General features: G+C 42.9%; 1 protein-coding gene and 1 long non-coding RNA gene across 3 annotated transcripts; one reads left to right on the top strand and one right to left on the bottom strand.

Annotated features, from left to right (window-relative positions):
* The first annotated feature begins 5,830 nt into the window (after positions 1-5,830).
* On the top strand, positions 5,831-19,516 carry LOC139577642 (uncharacterized). Of its 2 annotated transcripts, XM_071404785.1 has the most exons (8): positions 5,831-6,150; positions 7,691-7,809; positions 10,122-10,252; positions 10,430-10,603; positions 11,877-12,035; positions 12,420-12,531; positions 12,743-12,867; positions 18,378-19,516. In XM_071404785.1, exons 3-8 carry the CDS (start codon positions 10,244-10,246, stop codon positions 19,275-19,277), a joined length of 1,479 nt encoding a protein of 492 aa, XP_071260886.1. In that variant the 5' UTR covers positions 5,831-6,150; positions 7,691-7,809; positions 10,122-10,243; the 3' UTR covers positions 19,278-19,516. The 2 variants fall into 2 exon arrangements, with proteins under 2 accessions (XP_071260886.1, XP_071260884.1); XM_071404783.1 differs by lacking the exons at positions 5,831-6,150; positions 7,691-7,809 and adding an exon at positions 9,032-9,750.
* On the bottom strand, positions 15,253-18,378 carry LOC139577660 (uncharacterized). The gene is made up of 2 exons (XR_011675352.1): positions 16,270-18,378; positions 15,253-15,762 (listed from the first exon to the last, which is right to left on the bottom strand). It is a non-coding gene; the product is annotated as an uncharacterized lncRNA (long non-coding RNA).
* Positions 19,517-21,639: the final 2,123 nt, after the last annotated feature.

The following is a 21,639-nucleotide window of genomic DNA, read 5'->3' as shown; positions in this document are numbered from 1 at the left end:
AACACACATCAAACATCACATACACATAGAATGTGTAAATATACCCTAGAACAGAACTATAGATACACATAGGTTAAAGAGATACACATAGATTGTGAGCATAAAGAGACACACATATAGTCAGGAGAGCAACTATAGGAATAGGATAACGGGGAAAAGAGCACATACATAGATCATAGAAATACATACACATAGATTGTGATAGATACCATAGTGACGACAAGGATTTATCAAACATGGGTAGTAAATCCTCAAAGGAGGTTCCGGATTTCACGCGAGTAGAGCGGTATATGCAGCGAAGGATAAAATAAATGTCTATTTCGGTTTAAAGTGGAGAAAGAAGTATGAATTTGACGGACAATTAAATAAAGAAAAACTGGAATCAATGATTAAACAAATAAATAGGGTTTGTGGGGACAAGATATAGAAACAACGAGCAGAGGGGCTAGACACAGCGAGGGTATGGTTAGCCGAGGCGAGGAAGAGAGCAGAGGGAGAAAAGAAAAAGGAAGAAAAAAAGAAAGAAGATGTATGTTGCCAGGAACAGAAAACGAGAATTCCCACGGCTCCTTAGGAGGCACCCCATAAGCCTAAATTGTATCCCTCTCTGGCCGAACGGGCGTGGAGAGATAATCCTGATGATGAAATAGTGGTGGTGAGGAGACGGCAGCAGGTGCTGCCCGCACAACCACCATTCCCATATGTGGAGCCTGCTGGAGCCGAGGGAGGGATAATAGAGGTAGAGAAAGGGAAAAAGTTCAGAAAAGTGTATAGAGACAGTCAAAAGAAAGGGGGAGATAGATGCTTTAACTGTAACGATCCGGGACATTTTGCTAGAGATTGTGAGGCACCGTGTAAACACTGCACTAAAGTAGGCCATAACCACCGAGACTGTAAAAAGAGCAAACAGGTTGAGTCAGAGCATCTGACCGTAACTATCGGGGTAATTCTAGACAAGCATAAAGGAGGCCTTAAGGGGAAGGGACATAAGAGAGAAAGGAAAAAAATGGACAGGATCAGACGATACAAAATGTTTCAATTGCAATGAGACAGGACATTTTGCCCGGGAGTGTAAGGCTCCCTGCAAACATTGTGACCGAGTAGGACCCAACCACCAACATTGTAATTCAACTAAGGGGAAGGTCAGACGCGACAATCGGGAGAGAAGGAGAGAGGCAGGGACAACGAGAGCGAGATTAATGAGAATCCTCGCTGGGGAAACGCTAGGACCTTTAGAATAGGGCTATTTTCTGGGAATTGTCTCGGTTCCGGAGTTTACGACTACAGAGAATTATAATAATAGGGTTATTTGCGCCTCCATCTTTTAAATAGTGCTGTTGGTCCAGGGGTAAAATTATTGCCTGCAACGCGGGAGACTCGGGTTCGTAGCTCAGCCTATGCACCGATAGACTAAAATTCATTATGATTGTAATTCAACTATTTATAGGTATTGCCCGGAAAGATACAGTTGTTATTGTTTGTTTAAGATATAAACTGAACGTTTAGAGAAAATTGTTTGTGTCATTCAAAACGAAAAATACGTGCATTATAGCTTTGAGTCACTTTTCAAAAGTTGCTAAAAGTTCCAAATACATTTTCAAAAAGTAGCTAAATTGTCAGGGTAGTCTGAAAAGATGCTAAATCTAGCAACAAAATTGCTAGGTGGGCATGACTGGTTGGTGGGGCTCACTGGGCTATATTTGGCTGTAAGAGAGGTCTGAATAGTTGAATCGTAAAAGTTTTGTGATAGTTCCTGGTTATTGATTTTTGGTTTGATTGTTTAGGTAACACCAGTGAATTTGAACAGGAAGTTAACGTATTCTAAACATTATAATCTGTTTCCATTACGTGGAACCATGTCCGGTCGGTAAAGGGGATTGCAGGTTAGTTCATTTTATTTTAAAGGGACAGTGCACGTTAATCACAGTTGTGGGTATCTAATGGCAGGATATTCCTATTATGAATTTTGGGAGACTGTTTTCAAACGGACTGAATGGATTTCACATATGACCATAGAGGAAATTTAAAACTAATGATTGGAAGTTTCAAAACTATAATTGTGAATTTCAATAAGAATTTCTCTACGGCTGGCCATGCTTTCCACCTGGCTACCCCTACACCGGTCAACTGCCCGGCACCCTCCACAGCAACCCGCCAAAGCCCCCACCATTTCTCCTTCACCCAAATCCAGATAGCTGATGTTCTGAAAGAGCTGCAAAATCTGGACCCCTACAAATCAGCCGGGCTAGAAAATCTGGACCCTCTTTTTCTAAAATTATCTGCCGAAATTGTTGCAACCCCTATTACTAGCCTGTTCAACCTCTCTTTCGTATCGTCTGAGATTCCCAAAGATTGGAAAGCTGCCGCGGTCATCCCCCTCTTCAAAGGGGGTGACACTCTAGACCCAAACTGCTACAGACGTATATCTATCCTACCCTGTCTTTCTAAGGTCTTCGAAAGCCAAGTTAACAAACAGATTACTGACCATTTCGAATCCCACCGTACCTTCTCCGCTATGCAATCTGGTTTCAGAGCTGGTCATGGGTGCACCTCAGCCACGCTCAAGGACCTAAACGACATAACCACCATCGATAAGAGACATTACTGTGCAGCCGTATTCATCGACCTGGCCAAGGCTTTCGACTCTGTCAATCACCACATTTGTATTGGCAGACTCGACAGCCTTGGTTTCTCAAATGATTGCCTCACCTGGTTTACCAACTACTTGTCTGATAGAGTTCAGTGTGTCAAATCGGAGGGCCTGTTGTCCGGACCTCTGGCAGTCTCTATGGGTGTGCCACAGGGTTCAATCCTCGGGCCGACTCTCTTCTCTGTATACATCAATGATGTTGTTGGTGATTCTCTGATACACCTCTACGCAGACGACACCATTCTGTACACTTCTGTCCCCTCTTTGGACACTGTGTTAACTAACCTCCAGACGAGCTTCAATGCCATACAACTCTCCTTCCGTGGACTCCAACTGCTCTTAAAACGCAAGTAAAACTAAATGCATGCTTTTCAACCGATCACTGTCCGCACCTGCTCGCCCGACCAGCATCACTACTCTGGACGGCTCTGACTTAGAATACGTGGACAACTACAAATACCTAGGTGTCTGGTTAGACTGTAAACTCTCCTTCCAGACTCACATTAAGCATCTCCAATCCAAAATTAAATCTAGAATCGGCTTCCTATATCGCAACAAAGCATCCTTCACTCATGCTGCCAAACATACCCTCGTAAAACTGACCATCCTACCGATCCTCGACTTCGGTAATGTCATCTATAAAATAGCCTCCAACACTCTACTCAACAAACTGGATGCAGTCTATCACAGTGCCATCCTTTTTGTCACCAAAGCCCCATACACTACCCACCATTGCGACCTGTACGCTCTCATTGGTTGGCCCTCGCTTCATACTCGTCGCCAAACCCACTAGCTACAGGTTATCTACAAGTCTCTGCTAGGTAAAGCCCCGCCTTATCTCAGCTCACTGGTCACCATAGCAGCACCCACTCGTAGCACGCGCTCCAGCAGGTATATCTCACTGGTCACCCCCAAAGCCAAATCCTCCTTTGGTCATCTTTCCTTCCAGTTCTCTGCTGCTAATGACTGGAACGAACTGCAAAAATCTCTAAAGCTGGAAACACTTATCTCCCTCACTAGCTTTAAGCACCAGCTGTCAGAGCAGCTCACAGATTACTGCACCTGTACATAGCCTATCTATAATTTAGCCCAAACAACTACCTCTTCCCCTACTGTATTTATTTATTTATTTTACTCCTTTGCACCCCATTATTTCTATTTCTACTTTGCACATTCTTCCACTGCAAATCTACCATTCCAGTGTTTTACTTGCTATATTGTATTTACCTCGCCACCATGGCCCTTTTTTTTCCTTTACCTCCCTTATCTCACCTCATTTGCTCACATTGTATATAGACTTATTTTTCTACTGTATTATTGACTGTATGTTTTGTTTATTCCATGTGTAACTCTGTCTTGTTGTATGTGTCAAATTGATATGCTTTATCTTGGCCAGGTCGCAGTTGCAAATGAGAACTTGTTCTCAACTAGCCTACCTGGTGAAATAAGGTGCATAGTACTCATAGCAAAAATAAGGTGAAATAAAAATATAAAAAATAAAAATCAATACACATGAGCTGAACTACTAGTTTTAAGAGCTAACCTGTTTGACATACTCTTCAATTCTATCCCAAAACATTTACTGAGAAATGTTATTTGACATCCCACCTGAATTGTATAACAACTGGCATGACAACATTTCATTGGCCTTGTCATGCTTAATTGTAGATCCTTCAACCGAAGTCAAGAGTGCGACTCCCCATAGTATGTTGTACCAAAGTTGACTGACTGAAAGGGAACTTCTGTCTGTATGGTATTAGGTCAGTGACATTTAAGATTAGGGAGGGCAATAAAAAAAAATTATGAGCATGGCCTTATTTCTATTACAGCATTTTGGATGACTGTCATTCATATTCCATTCACCCAGCTCAATGTAACATCGACAGGTTTAAGCTACTACGTCATACTCAAATTTGCCCTATACCCATCATGAGGTTGCTACAAACTAGCCTACAAATTAAAGTTTATAACATTAGGTTCACAGGTTGACAGACAAATTGGAGTCAAGGTGACAGACAGTGACACATTCAATACCACCTTGCATACTCTTGCCTACATCTAGCCGATCTAAAGTCTAATCATTAGTCCAAATTTAAATAAGTTTATTGGACAAAATTCAGGTGGGTCCATCCCCGTTTCGTTCCGTTTGCTTACGTTTATAAAATAAAAAATGTTTTGCAAAGGAATTGGCGGAATGAATACGCTCCTGATCCCCCGCACACACAGTTCACTTTCATAGCAGCCATACAAACTGCATCATCACATTTACGTGTTCTCCTCCTCTCACATTTTCCCTTCGATTGTGGACTTCAATGCGCAACACAACAGCTGTCTGTGACCTCTCCAAGCCAAACCTTAATACCATAACCACTACACACAGCCTACATCGTTGTCCCCATATTAGCTAATGTCAGTCAACATAGCTACTACAACTAACGCATTATTAAACCAACAAACCAATCCATGTGTACAAATACGCAGTACAGTGTACCGCAAGCAGTTTAGCAGTTACACTGGCGGGCCCCGGTGACAAATTAATACAACTGAAAGCTTTAGCCAGCTAGCTAACATAAATATCATTCCTCTCTGAGTCAGGTTGTTGAGTATGCTAAATTAGCTGCATTAGGTATCGTAAGTGAAACTGAAAATGTATCTTTGCTGCTTCTCAATGTTTGAAGAAATTAACCTTTGTCTTTCTCCCTCTTTTGATTCAACTACTCACATTTTATGCACTGCAGTGCTAGCTAGCTGGAGCGTATGATTTGACTACTAGATTAATTCTCTGATCCTTTGATTGGATGGACAACATGATCTCTGATAGATTGGAGGACTTTCTCCAGAAGTCATCATAATTACTGTGTAAGTCTATGGAAGGCGGTGAGAACCATGAGCCTCCTAGGTTTTGTATTGAAGTCAATGTACACAGGGGAGGACGGAAAATAGCTGTCCTCCAGCTACACTATGGTGCTTACCTTAGAGTGCTGTTGATGCTACTGTAGACCATTGCAAAACAGTGTTTTTTTATCAATTATTTGGTGACGTGAATATATTAAGTATAATTTTAATTTAAAAAAAAATGTTATTTTTATGTTGGTCCTCCCCTTCCTCCTCTGAGAAGCCTCCACTAGACTGTAGACAGGTAAGGACCTGATCCTTGATCAGCACTTCTACTCTGAGACTATTTGTGGGTACGGGCTCAGGTCTTAATTTTGTCTTAAATTCCTTTGAATTATCAAACCATTAAAGAGTGTAAAAAAGTAGTCAAATCAACTAATCACATTTGCATAGTACTCATAGCAATCCTTCATTGCCCAATCAGAAGATGCTCCATAGCAGGGTGCTCATATCAGATTTCTTGATCCAACATCCTCTCACTCTGTATCTCTTACAGTCAGTAGACATGGAGGATGGGAAGCCTGATCTGCTGCTAGTCAAAGAGGAGACAGAGGATGAACCAGAGAGCATTGACCTGCTGAGTGGACTAAAGATGGGGGAGCAAGGTACGGGAGAAATACATATAGCCTACATAAAGTAATAGATCTTCAATGGGAATAGTGATGCATCTGGCAACAAAAAAAATATTAATCAAATCAATACAACTTGTGTTTACATACAAAAACACACATGATATGTATGAATTTGACCAGGTAATTGACAACAAAAAATCCATATACAGTGCATTTGGAAAGAATTCAGACCCCTTCTCTTTTTCTAAGTTTTTTTACATAAATGCCTTATTCTAAAATGTATTAAATAAAACATTTCTTAATCTACACACAATACCTCATAATGACAAAGAGAAAACAGGTTTGCAAATGTATTACAAATAAATTATTTACATAATTATTTCAGACCCATTGCTACGAGACTCGAAATTGAGCTCAGGTGCATCCTGTTTTCATTGATTACCCTTGATGTTTCTACAACTTGATTGGAATCCACCTGTGGTAAATTCAATTGATTGGACATGATTTGGAAAGGCACACACCTGTCTATATAAGGTCCCACAGTTGAAAGTGCATGTCAAAACAAAAACCAAGCCATGAGGTCGAAGGAATTGTCCGTAGCGCTCCGAGACAGGATTGTGTCGAGGCACAGATCTGGGGAAGGATACCAAAACAATTCTGCAGCATTGAAGGTCCCCAAGAACACAGTGGTCTCCATCATTCTTATATGGAAGAAGTTTGGAACCACTAAGACTCTTCCTAGAGCTGGCCGCTCGGCCAAACTGAGCAATCGGGGGAGAAGGGCCTTGGTCAGGGAGGTGACCAAGAACCCAATGGTCACTCTAACAGAGCTCCTCTGTGGAGATGGGAGAAACTTCCAGAAGGACAACCATCTCTGCAGCACTCCACCAATCAGGCCTTTATGGTAGAGTGGCCAGACGGAAGCCACTCCTCAGTAAAAGGCACATGACAGCCAGCTTGGTATTTGCCAAAAGGCACCTAAAGGACTGTGACCATGAGAAACAAGATTCTCTGGTCTGCCGAAATCAAGATTGAACTCTGTGGCAAAGGTTCACCTTCCAACAGGACAATGACCCCAAGCACACAGCCAAGACAACACAGGAGTGGCTTCTGGACAAGTCTCTGAATGTCCTTCAGTGGCCCAGCAAGAGCCCGGACTTCAAACCGATCAAACATCTCTGGAGAGACCTGAAAATAGCTCCCCATCCACCCTGACAGAGCTTGAGAGGATCTGCAGAGAAGAAATGGGAGAAACTCCCCAAATACATGTGTGCCAAGCTTGTAGCGTCATACCCAAGAAGACTCTAGGCTGTAATCGCTGCCAAAGGTGCTTCCACAAAGTACTGAGTAAAGGGTCTGAATACTTATGTAAATGTGATTTTTAAAATTCATAAATTAGCAAGAATTTCTAAACAGTTTTTGCTTTGTCATTATGGGGTATTGTGTGTAGATTGATGAGGAAAACAAACAATTTAATCCATTTTAGAATAAGGCTGTAAAATAAAATGTGGGAAAAGTCAAGTGGTCTGAATACTTTCCAAAGACACTGTATGTCTATATTTGAATCTTGCAGGTAGTTGGCTGGAGGCTAACAGCGGAGCCTGGGCTGCCATCTTTGATTCCCAGATGCAGACCGGTGCAGCCAAGGGCCCGGGGGAAGACATCACTGAGCAGGCCAAGACCATAGCGGAGGTCAGTGGATGGGATAGCGTCTTCAACTCTGCGCTGGGGAACAACACTGTTAAACACAACCAGAAACAGACAGTCGAACACAAAACAACAACCGAACTTAGTCTCTATGACGACAACAGATTGGCTGAAACCAGGGCGACGCGTAGATTTTGTTTGCAAGGATGGGTAGGTGTCCAGACAGAACAGACACCAACTTGGCTAGCGATGGTCCGTCCTGCTCCTATAGTTGTGATTCAGAGAGACTGATGGTGCTTCAGGTTAACCCCCTAACAGTTGCTGCCTTCAGCCTGCCTTCTATAGGATCTATCAACTGGAACATGGACCCCTGCGACAACAGACACTCCCTGGCCTTTATCCTCTTCACACTCTCCTAATGTTAAACCAGACCTCAAATAATGCCAGTGCCTAAACGTTAAATGGCTACACAAGCCCATTGACAAATGACAGTAGTAGAGATGGAATCAGTAAAGGTGGCAGCGCCAAAGAGAAGCGTTTCCCGTGTTCGTTCTGTGGGAAAGCCTTCAGTTTCCCCAAACAGGTGGAGAGCCACCAGAGGATGCACACGGGGGAAAAACCGTTTGGCTGGCACTTGTGCCGGGCTAGTTTGTCCAACTCATCCAACCTGAAGAGCCATCAGAGGGTCCACACAGACGAGAAACCCTACAGCTGTACCCAGTGTCAAATCCACTTCACTCAGGCTGGTCACCTGAAGATGCACCTGAAGGTACACACAGGAGAAAGACCGTTCGCCTGTATGTAATGCATGAAGAGGTTCTCAGAGAGGGGCTACCTCATGATACACCAGCAGAAAAAAACATTCCACTCGATAGCTTCTGACGTTTAGATCAAACCCTGCAGTAAAGAAACTGGAATTGTCATTGTTGTCAAGGCCAATCTAAAATGAGCAGTTTTGTCACATAACAATGCCACAGATGTCTCAAGTTGAGGGAGCTAATTGGCATGACTGCATGAATGTCCACCAGCGCTGTTGCCAGAGAATCCAATGTTAATTTCTCTACCATAACCCCCTCCATAATTTTAAAGAATCTGGCAGTATGTCCAACACCGGACTAAAAAAAACGCAGATCACATGTAACCACGCCAGCCTCGGACCTCCACATCCGGCTTCTTCACCTGTGGAATAGTCTGAGACCAGCCACTTGCACAGCTGATGAAACCTTTGAGTATTTCTGTCTGTAATAAAACCCTTTAGTGGGGAAAAACTTATTCGGATTGACTGGGCCTGGCTCCCCTGTGGTTGGACTGGCTACCAAGTAGGCTGCCCTAGGCCCTGCCCAGTCATGTGAAATCCATAGATTAGGGCCAAATGAATTTATTTCAATTGACTGATTTCCTTAATTGAACTGGATGTTGCGTTTATATTTTTGTTCCGTATATATATCTCTATGTTCCTAGCCCATGACTCCTCCGACCTGTGAATGGCAGCAAGCAATACGCAACATAGCGTCAAGTCTGCCGGAAACTCACACTAAGAAAAAGACGTAAACGGAAGTGAACTGTGACCACATTAGCGTTTATGTTATTTAAACATTTATTAACAACCTGAAACTCAAAATATGAGTCTTTAACTGCACAGCATCACGTACTTACCCAACATAGTGTTTAATTCGCGTTGCAGACAGGACTTAGTTGATAGATGTTATCTCTTTAACGCCAGCTTGCTAAAAATATATAACTGTATGGTTTATCACGCTCAAATAGCCTCCATCATGGAGGTTCTAGCGAATGCAGCCGTGGCAGAAATATGTAAAGTCGTAGACGACGATTATGCAGTGTTTCGTTTGCAAATAACTCAAAGTCAGAAAGAAAACAGAGGATTGCGGAGGAAACTACTGGAAATGAAGGTGGCACGGGAGCGCGTCCCTGTCAGTCGTCCCAATAGTTTCAAGATCTTCGACCGATACAGAGGAATGGCAAGAGGTACATTTTGCTGAGGTTGCGCGGCCTGTCGCCCCGTTCCTCTCTACATGTGATGTGTTACCAATAATTAGGTCTTGCTCAGTTTTTGGATTGTATGCAATAATTACCCTGATTTATTTAGCTATCTTGCGCAAATACACTATCATATTCTAACCAGATTTTAGATTTTCTGCATTTCCTATTATTTTGTCAATAAAAACAATGTGATTCATGGAACATAATACATTGATCAATAAATAGTATATCAATAAGTTATGAGAAGTGTTACCTTACATCCTTGCCAATTGTGGACAGTGACAATAGTGTGCAATATACCTTTGAGCATTGGCAGTACCTAACCTAACCACCACTTTTCCCCCAATCACTCTCAGGTGAAGGACGTCTCACTGGAGGCCACAGGACCTTTGTGAAGCCGGCGGGACACAATACATGGAGAGATGGTCAACAGATCACTGTTGATGAGGGGAATGGAACCCCAACCCAGCACATTATCATGGTAGAGGTTAGTGTAATAGTGCTGCGTAAAATTTTTTTAGTTACTTTGTAAATCGATGTGGCCTGGTTATCTCAGAAAGGCGGCTCCCCTCATCTATTCACTTGCTTAAATGTACATCCTCATTCATCAGCCATAGGGGAGCTAGTGAGACTTCCCTACAACATTGTTATCTTCTTGTGTCAGTCTGCAGATGCAGAGGCTGCAGGTCCTGGGGTCAAGCAGGAGAGGTCTGAAGGAGAGGAGGACCTACGGCACAGCGGAGACGTCCAGACTGAAGAGTCTGGAGCGCCCCCTGTAGCCACGGAGGACCCCACCACCACCCCAGCGCAGCTAAGGGACCGACGCAGCATCACGGAGGTCAGTCGCCAGTACTCCAGCCGCCAAGCCATAGACTGTTCTCTCTGCTTCAGCATGGCAAGCGGTACCGGTGCATCAAGTCTGACACCAATAGGCTCCTGAACAGCTTCATTCCCCAAGGCATAAGTCTGCTAAATAGCTAACAAAATGGCTACATGGACTGAGTTCACCCTTGTATTTTATTTTTCCCCTGTCTCAATGCACACTCACAGGGCCTTACACACTCACGCACACTCCAACACACACAAACACTCAGTTCATAATTTCCTCACACACACATAATATGCACATACCTTTATACTGACTCTACACACGCACACCCACTTACATACAATCATCATATGCTGCTGCTACTCTGTTTATCATATATCCTGATTCCTTGTCACCTCACCCCTATACATATCACTCCAGTATCACTGCAAATTGTAGTATGGTACTGGAACTGACTATGTATATAATATGCTTATTTACTTTTTCCTTGTGTTATTTTTAGTATTACATTGTTATTGATTACTGCATTGCTGGGTTTAGAGCCAGCAAGAAAGGCATTTCACTGTACTTGTGCAGTTGACATTAAAACTTGAAACAAGAAGAGGCACAAGTGGGTCCACACAGGAGAGAGGCCGTTCACTTGTACACACTGCAGGAAGAGGTTCTCAGAGAGGAGCTACCTCAGGATACACCATCAGAAAAAACATTCCACTCTATAAAATATAAAGTTACCATTCCACACGAATAGCTTCTGACGTTTAGATCAAGCATGACAAAGATTCATTTTCATTGTTGACAGCAGATAAGATCCCACAGATAGTGTGATATATGAGCCTAAAAAGTCTGTTTTATATTGTTTGTGCTGTGTAGGCTATATAATGTTCACACATTTTCCCAAAACACTTTTAATGAGGAAATGAATGCTGATTTATACATATGGTGCATTTAACACTTGTTTGTGTTTAATAAACACAAAATAGGACTTTTCATTCTAAGAATTTATTTGACTCTAGACCCACACACTAACGAACACCTACTGTACACGTCAAAATAGTTTGTCTTTTGATGACTTTTGTCTTATCATAGTTGACTCATATTTACCCACATCATATTTATGTCCACCATGATGGGTTAACAACAGTGAAATAATTCTGTAACTACAGTATAGGACTCAAACATAGTGGGGATGGGTAAACACTCCATGTTGAAAGTGTGTTTTATCTGTGTGTACGTACCTGAGGGAGTGTATGTCTGTGTAATCTGTATCACCTGTCTCTTCCAGGAGGAGCAGGGTTCAGATGTGCTGCTGATGTGTGAGGAGGGTCTGGGGAACTCTAAGGAGACCATGGTCATGGAGGAAAACCAGACTACACCACCACCACCACCTGAACCCACAGAGGAACCAGCTGAGCAGCACAGGACCAAACATAGTCTCACTGAGGTGAGCCCTCTGTAAACTACTGTCTGAATGGTATTAGGTCAGGTCCCGTATCCACAAAGCTTCTCAGAGTAGGAGTGCTGATCTAGAATCAGTTTTGCCTTTTAGATCAAAATGAATAAGACTATTAGACAGGTGGAGACCTGGTCCTCGATCAGCACTTCTACTCTGAGACTCTTTGTGGATACGGGACCAGGTCTTGATTAAGTGTGGGGACCATGCCTTTCAATTATCAAACCATTAAAGATTGTCAAGTAATCAAATCAACTAACATGTTTGCATAATACTCATAGCAGTCCCTCATTGCCCAATCAGAAGATGCTCCATAGCAGGGTGCTCATATCAGATTTCTTGATCCAACATCCTCTCACTCTGTATCTCTTACAGTCAATAGACATGGAGGATGGGAAGCCTGATCTGCTGCTGGTCAAAGAGGAGACGATAGAAGACGGTCCAGAGAGCATTGACCTGCTGAGTGGACTAAAGATGGGGGAGCAAGGTAAGGGAGAAATACATATAGCCTGCATACAGTAATATATCTTCAATGGGAATAGTGATGCACCTGGCTATTATTTTCTCTTAATTCATAAAAATTAAATCAATACAATGTATGTTCACATACTAAAACACACATTAGAATGTATGAACTTGACCAGGTAACTTAACTCATGCCATGTTTGTAAAGTCTATTTTGTAACCTCTTCCTGCAGGTGGTTGGCTGGAGGCTAACAAATACTGGGTGGCTGTCTTGGATTCTCTGACCCTGACTGGTGCAGCTAAGGGCTCGCAGGACGATATCACTGAGCAGGCCAGGACCAGAGGCGACATATTGGAGGTCAGTGGATGGAACAACGTCCTCAACTCTGGGCTGGGGAACAGCACTGTTAACCAGAAACAAACAGTTGAACACAAAACAACCAAACTTAGTCTTCATTACAACAGACTGACCGAGACAAGGATGAAGCGTAGATTTAGTCTGTGGGGACTGGGAGGTGTCGGTTTGCGGCAGGAGAGAACAGACACAGACTCTGCTAGCGACGCTCCGTCCTGCTCCTATAGTTGTGATTCAGAGAGACTGATGGTGCCTCAGGTTAACCTCCTAACAGATACTGCCTTCAGCCTGTCTTCTATAGGATCTATCAACTGGAACATGGACCCTGCGACAACACAGACACTGGCCATGTCCGAATACTCATAATAGCATCCGACATACTGTACTTAAACTGCGTAGTATGTACTCATTTTCATACTATTTATGATGTAATGTCTTTTAAAATGTATGCAGTATTCCATGGCTGTTGTGCACTACTTTGCTACGGCTTCGCAAATATAACTGGCTAGCTAGGTTAAATATGACATTTTTATTTGTATTTATTAGGGATCCCCATTGGCAGCAGCTACCCTTCCTGGGGTCCAAACACACCAAAGCACCCATATTACTTCTAAAACAACAGATAAAACTGAACTATGTTTGTACTGAATGAGCTAAAGATAAACAGTACATCATGTAACATCCCTACACCACCACATATCCACAACACAAAATGTTCAATAACACCATACAACAATATCACAATGTGTGCGTATGCATGCGTCTGTACCTTTTGTGTGTGTCTCTTCACAGTCCCTGTTGTTCCATGAGGTGTATTTCTACCTGCTTTTTACATCTGATTTTTCTACTTGCATCAGTTACCTGATGTGGAATAGAGTTCCATGTAGTCATGGCTCTATTTAGTACTGTGCGTCTCCCATAGTCTGTTTTGGACTTTGGAACTGTGAAGAGACCTCTGGTGGCATGTCTTGTGGGGTATGCATGGGTGTCCGGAGCTGTGTGCTAGTAGTTTAAACAGACAGCTCCGGACATTCAGCTTGTCAACACCTCTTACAAAAACAAGTAATAAGGAAGTCAATCTCTCTTCCACTTTGAGCCATGAGAGATTGACATGCATGTCATTGTTAGCTCTCTGTGTACTTTTAAGGGCCAGCCGTGCTGCCCTGTTCTGAGCCACCTACAATTTTCCCAAGTCCCTCTTTGACCACACTACTGAACAGGTGCGACAAAACTAGGGCCTGTAGGACCTGCCTTGTTGATAGTGTTGTTAAGAAGGTAGAGCAGCGCTTTATTATGGAGAGACCTCTCCCCATCTTATCTACTGTTGCATCAATATGTTTAGACCATGACAGTTTACAATCCAGGGTTACTCCAAGCAGTTTAGTCACCTCAATGTTCAATTGCCACATTATTCATTACGAGGCGTAGTTGAGGTTTAGGGTTTAGTGAGGGATTTTTCCCAGATGCAATGCTTTTAGTTTTGGAAATATTTAGGACTGACTTATTCCTTTCTACCCATTCCGAAACTAACTGCAGCTCTTTGTTAAGTATTTCAATCGCTAAAGTTGTCACTCAACAACAACAAGCTTATTGGGTCTCCAGCTAACTTCAAGTCCTACGAGAAGAACATAATTGTCGCAGAAAAATGTCTTAAATAATACATATCGAACTGTAAGCAAAGAAACGTGATTCAAACATGTAAAAATACATTTGAATGCATCAAATTGTCCACCAGCAATAGTAACTTTTCATGGTCAAGTTTTCACTCTCAATTTCCGAATTACTCTCTCTAAAGTCTTGGCACCTTTTGGGTTTGGATTTCAGTCTAATGGGGCCGGGCTTAAAGGCGGGTGCATGGAGTGATGGACGAACTCAGAAATTCCTGCCCTGGGCCAGTCCAGTGTTGTGCTTGGCTATTACGCAGCCTGAAACCCATGTTGTGATTGCTTGAGCCTTCAGTTTGCATGCCTTCAAACGGAGGCACTGCAGCGCCGCCTGTTTAGCTAGCTTGCCAGCAAGCACCAAACGACTTGGAAACCCTGCTGCTTGATAACCAAATTACCTATTTGAATTTATTTCACAATTAAACTATATCTTGAGTTGAGTGGAATCTACTCACTGAAGTTAGCTAGCTAATTGTTAACCTGCAACGTTCGTCTGTAAAACGAAAGCAGTCAGCTCTAGCAAAAAAACGAGTCCCCTAATTTAAGGCAGTATCCAATATTTAGGGTACTAAGCCCAAGGACACACACGGCACATGGGGATTTTGAATTATATGAAGACACAAAGGGGACAATCTGTTACCTTCTACAGTTCATACAGTACATGACGAGTCCCAAATAACAGAATGTAAACTGACATGAATATGATAAACCAGCTATACTCAGGTTAACATGTCAGAATCAGCTTTATTCCCCAAATACTTTTGCATGTACAGGAACTTGACTCTGAAATGGTGCTGCCACAATAAACATAAACAGACTAAATATATAGATGCAGAATTTCCACAAATCCACATACAGTATGTACACTATGAACACCTTAAACAAACAACTTTAGACTAAACTATAAGCTACATGATAAATTATGCACGTAAGAGATGTGCAAAGAGCAATGTGCAGTTATTGGATAATGGTGCATAGTCTGTGGATGAGAGAATCATGGTGGACCAGATGGCCGGTTGGTGAGGGCCGCGGGGGGTTTGGTCGTGATTGACCTGAACCGCTTGGAAGAGAGGTTGGAAGGGGTCGGCAATGATCTTTTCTGCATGCTTCCTTGCCCTGGAGTCATGTGAGACCTCAATGGAGGGCAGGTGGCAGCCAATAACCCTCTCAGCAGACCGGCCAATCGTTGCAGTGGTTGAGGATGGATGATGGACTCGATGATGGTCGTTTAGAACTGAATCAGTACACACAGCATTCAAAGGAGGACTGAAGAAAAAATGATGCCATGCATTCACCAAACATTGCACTGAGAAACAGATTTGATGTATAGTAATTGTCTGATTGGGAACTATCATTTTCTATCAATTACAGAATCTTGAATGATTTCAATTTGGCATTGAATGACATGACCTCTGTCCCAATTAATCTCTGCTCAACTCCTCACCTCCTCTACTCGCATCCTTCTCAAACCCCATTAGAGCAGGTCTGAGGCGAGGAACCTTGGGTCATCTCCTCCAATGGGGTTTTAGGAGGAGCAAAGGTCTGTCCTTGCATCCATAGCTCTGTCTGAATGAGTGGTTACATTTCTCCAGCCCCATCCACCCTCTTTTTTTCCACAGAAACAGGGGTGAGGAGTATGCTTTGTTATTGTTTCAACTGCTGATTGTCGCTTTAAGAAACACATAAATTAGCATACACGTATGTTTAAGCATACATGACTGTTTGGAGTGCAGTGCCATACCTTTTAGCTCCCAGGTGCAGCAGAGCTGACACACTGAAGATGAAGTTGTCTTGACCACACCCTGGCTGTTCTCTAGTCAGCGGTAGCACTGGAACGAGTCCCAGGCACTGTTTGTGGCCACGTCATCTCCCTCTGAAGATCTCCAGGTTCTTACCGTGGGGCAGCAGCATCATCTTGAGAGGGCAGAACGATACAGGAGATGGAATTAGATTTAGTATAGAGTGGAAGTCCCAATTTACAATCCTTGTACAATCCATTAGACATTGGAAAAAAGGTAAACACCGACCTGTCTCCTGAGTAGAAGCCTGACTCCACCTGGTTAAACGTGTGTTGAGAACAACTGGTTTTTGCCTGCCATGAGTTCTGTTATACTCAGTTATCATTCAAACAGTTTTAGAAACTTCAGAGTGTTTTCTATCCAATACGAATATGCATATATTAGCAACTGTGACTGAGGAGCAGGCAGTTTACTCTGGGAACCTTTTCATCCAAGCTACTCAATACTGCCCCTGCAGCCATAAGAAGCTAAACCACAGAGTTAAACCACATATGGAACAATGAGACAGATGTTTCACCAGATGTATACATCTGAAGCGTCCGGTTGGTATTTCTACTCACCACCAAATATGGTGATGAGAGGAAGCGCAGTGGCCGGCAGTGGGAGAAGATAAGGCAAGATGGATTTGGGCGTCATTCTGCTAATTTTCTCATCAATAAAACATTTGATCTCAATACAGTTTCTGTTCCCAAAATTACAATATGTTACGAACAGAGTGGACTAAGTTTTGTAGACTTTATCCTTTGCCAAAGTTTTAAAAAATGGTGGTATTTAGGAGTGCAAGTGTAACAGTTTAACTTTAGTCCGTCCCCTCGCGAACCAGGGACCCTCTGCACACATCAACAACAGTCACCCACGAAGCATCGTTACCCATCGCTCCACAAAAGCCGCGGCCCTTGCAGAGCAAGGGGAACCACTACTTCAAGGTCTCAAAGCGAGTGACGCCACCGTTTGAAAGGCTATTAGCGCGCACCACCGCTAACTAGCTAGCCATTTCACATCCGTTACACAAGGTCGAGTTGAGTTATTGCACACGTGTACTTCACAGAGTAGACGATCCCTAACGGATATTTGTGAATACATGCTAGAAGTGCCAATAGGATCTCGCAAGCTCATGCTTGGCTCTGCCCACCTCCTTGCTTGTTCTACCCACTATGATTACTTTTCTCCCATTGGAAATGGCAGGCTGTGGTCCATCTTGGGTTAGTTATAACAATCTTTGGTTAAATGTTAGCTAGTTAGCGAACGTTAGCTAGTTAGCATTCTAGCTAGTTGACATTTAACCTAGCTTGCCTAATCAATAGCCTGCTTTCATAACAGAAGACCAAAAAACGATCTACAATTTTAATATTAGTTGATTATGTCGCTAGTTGGTTGGTTAGTTTCTCTACTGACAAACGATAGAACTTACCTCTGTCCACCATTGTTCACCTTTCGGGCCAAACTCAGTTGAGTGAAGGCATGATCGGCTGAGAGTCAGCTTCGGGTGTCGTCAACTGGACCAACATCATGTCGACTTTGATGATGTCGCAAGGGTTTGTGTTACAGCGATAAGAGCTCGGGCTGATCAAGGCAAATTCATGGCAGATGGAAACATTTTATACTTTAGATTTATATTGTGGTGGGGAAAGGGGTGTTTATGTCATCCCCGCGGTCAAGCTGCTGCTGGACATGTCCCTTTAGGTTGATGCTGATGTTTTATAGTGAAATAATGATAGTGCCTTAATTCATGTTTACTTGACCTGAAGTAGTGAAGCTGTGTGTAATGTTATATTGAATACTTTTCCAAAGTATTCTAAAATTCTTTTTATCAAAGTGAGGGTACCAGATTTACAGAAAAGTGTTACCATAGTGAAAGTTGTTCCTGTCGCGTTTCGTACAGTAAATGTGAGTAATGCCATTTTGTTTAAATTAAATACTAAATTGACTCTGTGCTGACTAACTATTGTTAGGTACTTGAATCAGTGTTAGAGATGGGCTTGACTGTGGTTAACATTTTAGAGTTTCTTATATAAACCTTTATGCTTTTCTGTACAATCTTTGTTTGTAGTCTGCAGTCCATGAAGACCTGCTGATATCCGGTGTTACTGGCGGGAGAGACTGGTCCTCTGAAGCGGCTGGTCACAAACCTTGGCCCCGGATCAGGACCATGGATCAGGAGCCGTCACTCTTCCTTCCCCAGTCAGAACCTGGACCGAACCACGGGGGACAGAGACTCCACCACCACCACACAGAACACAACCAGTGGACAGGTGGACTGAACAACCTCAGTCCTGGTGGTCATCAGAGAGACGGAGGCTCCAGTCGGGGATCCAGTCTGCAGCCCAGACCCTTCTCTTCACAGTCTCAGTGCAGGGATGGAGCAGGGCCTGGGGCTGATAGAGACAGACCCTCCTGTTCCTATAATACAAACACCACAGTATCCATGATGAACAGAGCAGGTCACCCTGGGCTTCAGCCTTCACAGAGAGTGGTGGGAGACCCCCCTGGTGGTAGTCTATCAGCAAATCTGTCTTCTCCTTCAGGTTCTCATCTAATGCCTGGTGACTGGGTTCTTAGAAAGCCTGGACCTGGGTCTAGCCTTCCTCAGTTACCTCATGGTTACCTCATGAATACAGACAGGGTCAGGATGGGCATTCACCTAGCCTATAACACAACACACAATCCCAACAACACCCAAACAATGGCTAGAGGTCAAGGAGGGAGCTCAAAGACTAATCAACTGAGGGTGGGTCCTGCTTCTACCTCCTCTGGTGTCATTGGGTCACAACATGGGAGGCCGAGCGCTAGGACGGACACAGACATGCCGTACGCCTGCCCCACGTGTGGGAAGCGCTTTGCTGAGGCAAATTATGTGAAGACGCACCAGACCGTTCACACCCTTCAAGTGCAAACTAAACTACAAGAGCTTATCAGACATAGGAGTGTCCACAACGAGGAGAAATCGTAGCAGTGCGTTGTCAGATGTACGCAGGGGATGTCAGGGAATCATTCTTTACCTGCCATATTGTTGTTATCGTGTGAAGTGTCTTGGGGTAAGAGGGTAATTAACCATATACCCCTCATTAACCCTCTGTTTAACTTGTTTTTAAGAGACAGTAAACCTGGGCTAGAACAAGGACAGTTTAATATTTACCTTACTGAGGTGATGTAGATGGAATAAAGTTGTTCTATTCTGTTCTTTCTAAACCAGTCTGCTCTCAGCTTGAAAGATACTGATCATATGAGATCTGATGTGTAATGTAATAACCAGTAGCGTATTTCAAAGAACAGTGCACATACCCTTTTCATTTAACCACACCCTTTGAACTATTACGCCAACCAATAAGATCCTTCCTCTTCAGTGTAGATGGGTGTCTTGATTTGTCTAGATCTCTCTGAGTGGGAAGAAAGGCGCAAGGCTCAAACGTCTAATGAATATATACCTAGTAATGGTGTTAAAGAATACAGATCAACTACTGAATGTGAGATCCTGTCTCCTGTTACAAGTGACATGGTGTTTGGAAGTGAGCCTGACCAGGATGAAGTACCTGCGGCGACCGGTGGGGTAGAGACTTCCCTGAAAATCCTGGGGACTTTTACATCAAACTGGCGACTGTTACATCAAAGTTTCTAAGAGGACTGCTTTCGGGTGCTTCTCTGGTGCGCTGGTTTGTTTGTGTGTTTGCTTCGCGTTTATTTAAATGTTTGTTTTTAATCCAATCACTACTAGTAAAAGGCACCTAGTAGTTTACAGTGGCATGAAAAAGTGTGTGAACCCTTTGGAATTACCAGGATTTCTGCATAAATTAGTCATTAAATTTGATCTTCATCTAAGTCACAACAATATACAAACATAGTGTGCTTAGACTAACACACAAATTATTGTATTTTTCTTGTCTATATTGAATACATAATGTAAACATTCACAGTGTAGATTGGAAAAAGTATGTGAGCCCATAGGCTAATGACTTCTCCAAAAGCTAATTGGAGTCCAATCAATGAGATTGGAGATGTTCGTTAGAGCAGCCTTGCCCTATAAAAAACACTCACAAAATGTGAGTTTGCTATACACAAGAATCATTGCCTGATGTGAACCAAGCCTCGAACAAAAGAGATCTCAGAAGACCTAAGATAAAGAATTGTTGACTTGCATAAAGCTGGAAAGGGTTACAAAAGTATCTCTAAAAGCCTTGATGTTCATCAGTCAACAGTAAGACAAAATGTCTATAAATGGAGAAAGTTCAGCACTGTTGCTACTCTCCCTAGGAGTGGCTGTCATGCAAAGGTGACTGCAAGAGCACATTGCAGAATGCTCAATGGGGTTAAGAAGAATCCTAGAGTGTCAGCTAAAGACGTACAGAAATCTCTGGAACTTGCTAACGTCTCTGACGAGTCTATGATACGATAAACACTAAACAAGAATGGTGTTTATGGGAGGACACCACGGAAGAATCCACTGCTGTCCAAAAAAAACATTGCTGCACGTCTGAAGTTTGCAAAAGTGCACCTGGATGTTCCACAGCGCTACTGGCAAAATATTCTGTGGACAGATGAAACTACAGTTGAGTTGTTTGGAAGGAACACACAACACTGTGTAGAGGAAAAAAAGGCACAGCACACCAACATCAAAATCTCATCCCAACTGTAAAGTATGGTGGAGGGAGCATCATGTTTTGGGCTGCTTTGCTGCCTCAGGGCCTGGACAGCTTTCTATCATCGACAGAAAAATGAATTAAAGTTTATCATGACATTTTGTAGGAGAATGTAAGGCTCTGTCCGCCAATTGAAGCGCAACAGAAGTTGGGTGATGCAACAGGACAACGACCCAAAACACAGAAGTAAATCAACAGAATGGCTTCAACAGAAGAAAATATGCCTTCTAGAGTGGCCCAGTCAGTCCTGACCTCAACCCGATTGAGATGCTGTGGCATGACCTTGAGCAGTTCACACCAGACATCCCAAGAATATTGCTGAACTGAAACCGTTTTGTAAAGAGGAATGGTCCAAAATTCCTCCTGACTGTTGTGCAGGTCTGATCCGCAACTACAGAAAACATTTGGTTGAGGTTCAACCAGTTACTAAATGCAAGGGTTCACATACTTTTTCCACCCTGCACTGTGAATGTTTACACGGTGTGTTCAATAAAAACATGAAAACATATAATTGTTTGTGTTATTAGTTTAAGCAGACTGTGTTTGTCTATTGTTGTGACCTAGATGAAGTTCAGATCAAATTGTATGACCAATTTATGCAGAAATCCAGGTATTTCCAAAGGGTTCACATACCTTTTCTTGCCACTGTAACTCACGTGTTGTTTTTACAACCCTCCT

The sequence above is a fragment of the Salvelinus alpinus genome, chromosome 6 (genome assembly GCF_045679555.1).
Source record: "Salvelinus alpinus chromosome 6, SLU_Salpinus.1, whole genome shotgun sequence".
Classification (NCBI taxonomy): Eukaryota; Metazoa; Chordata; class Actinopteri; order Salmoniformes; family Salmonidae; genus Salvelinus; species Salvelinus alpinus.
Note: the sequence above shows the minus strand (reverse complement) of the source record. Positions and strands in the feature narration are given on the sequence as shown.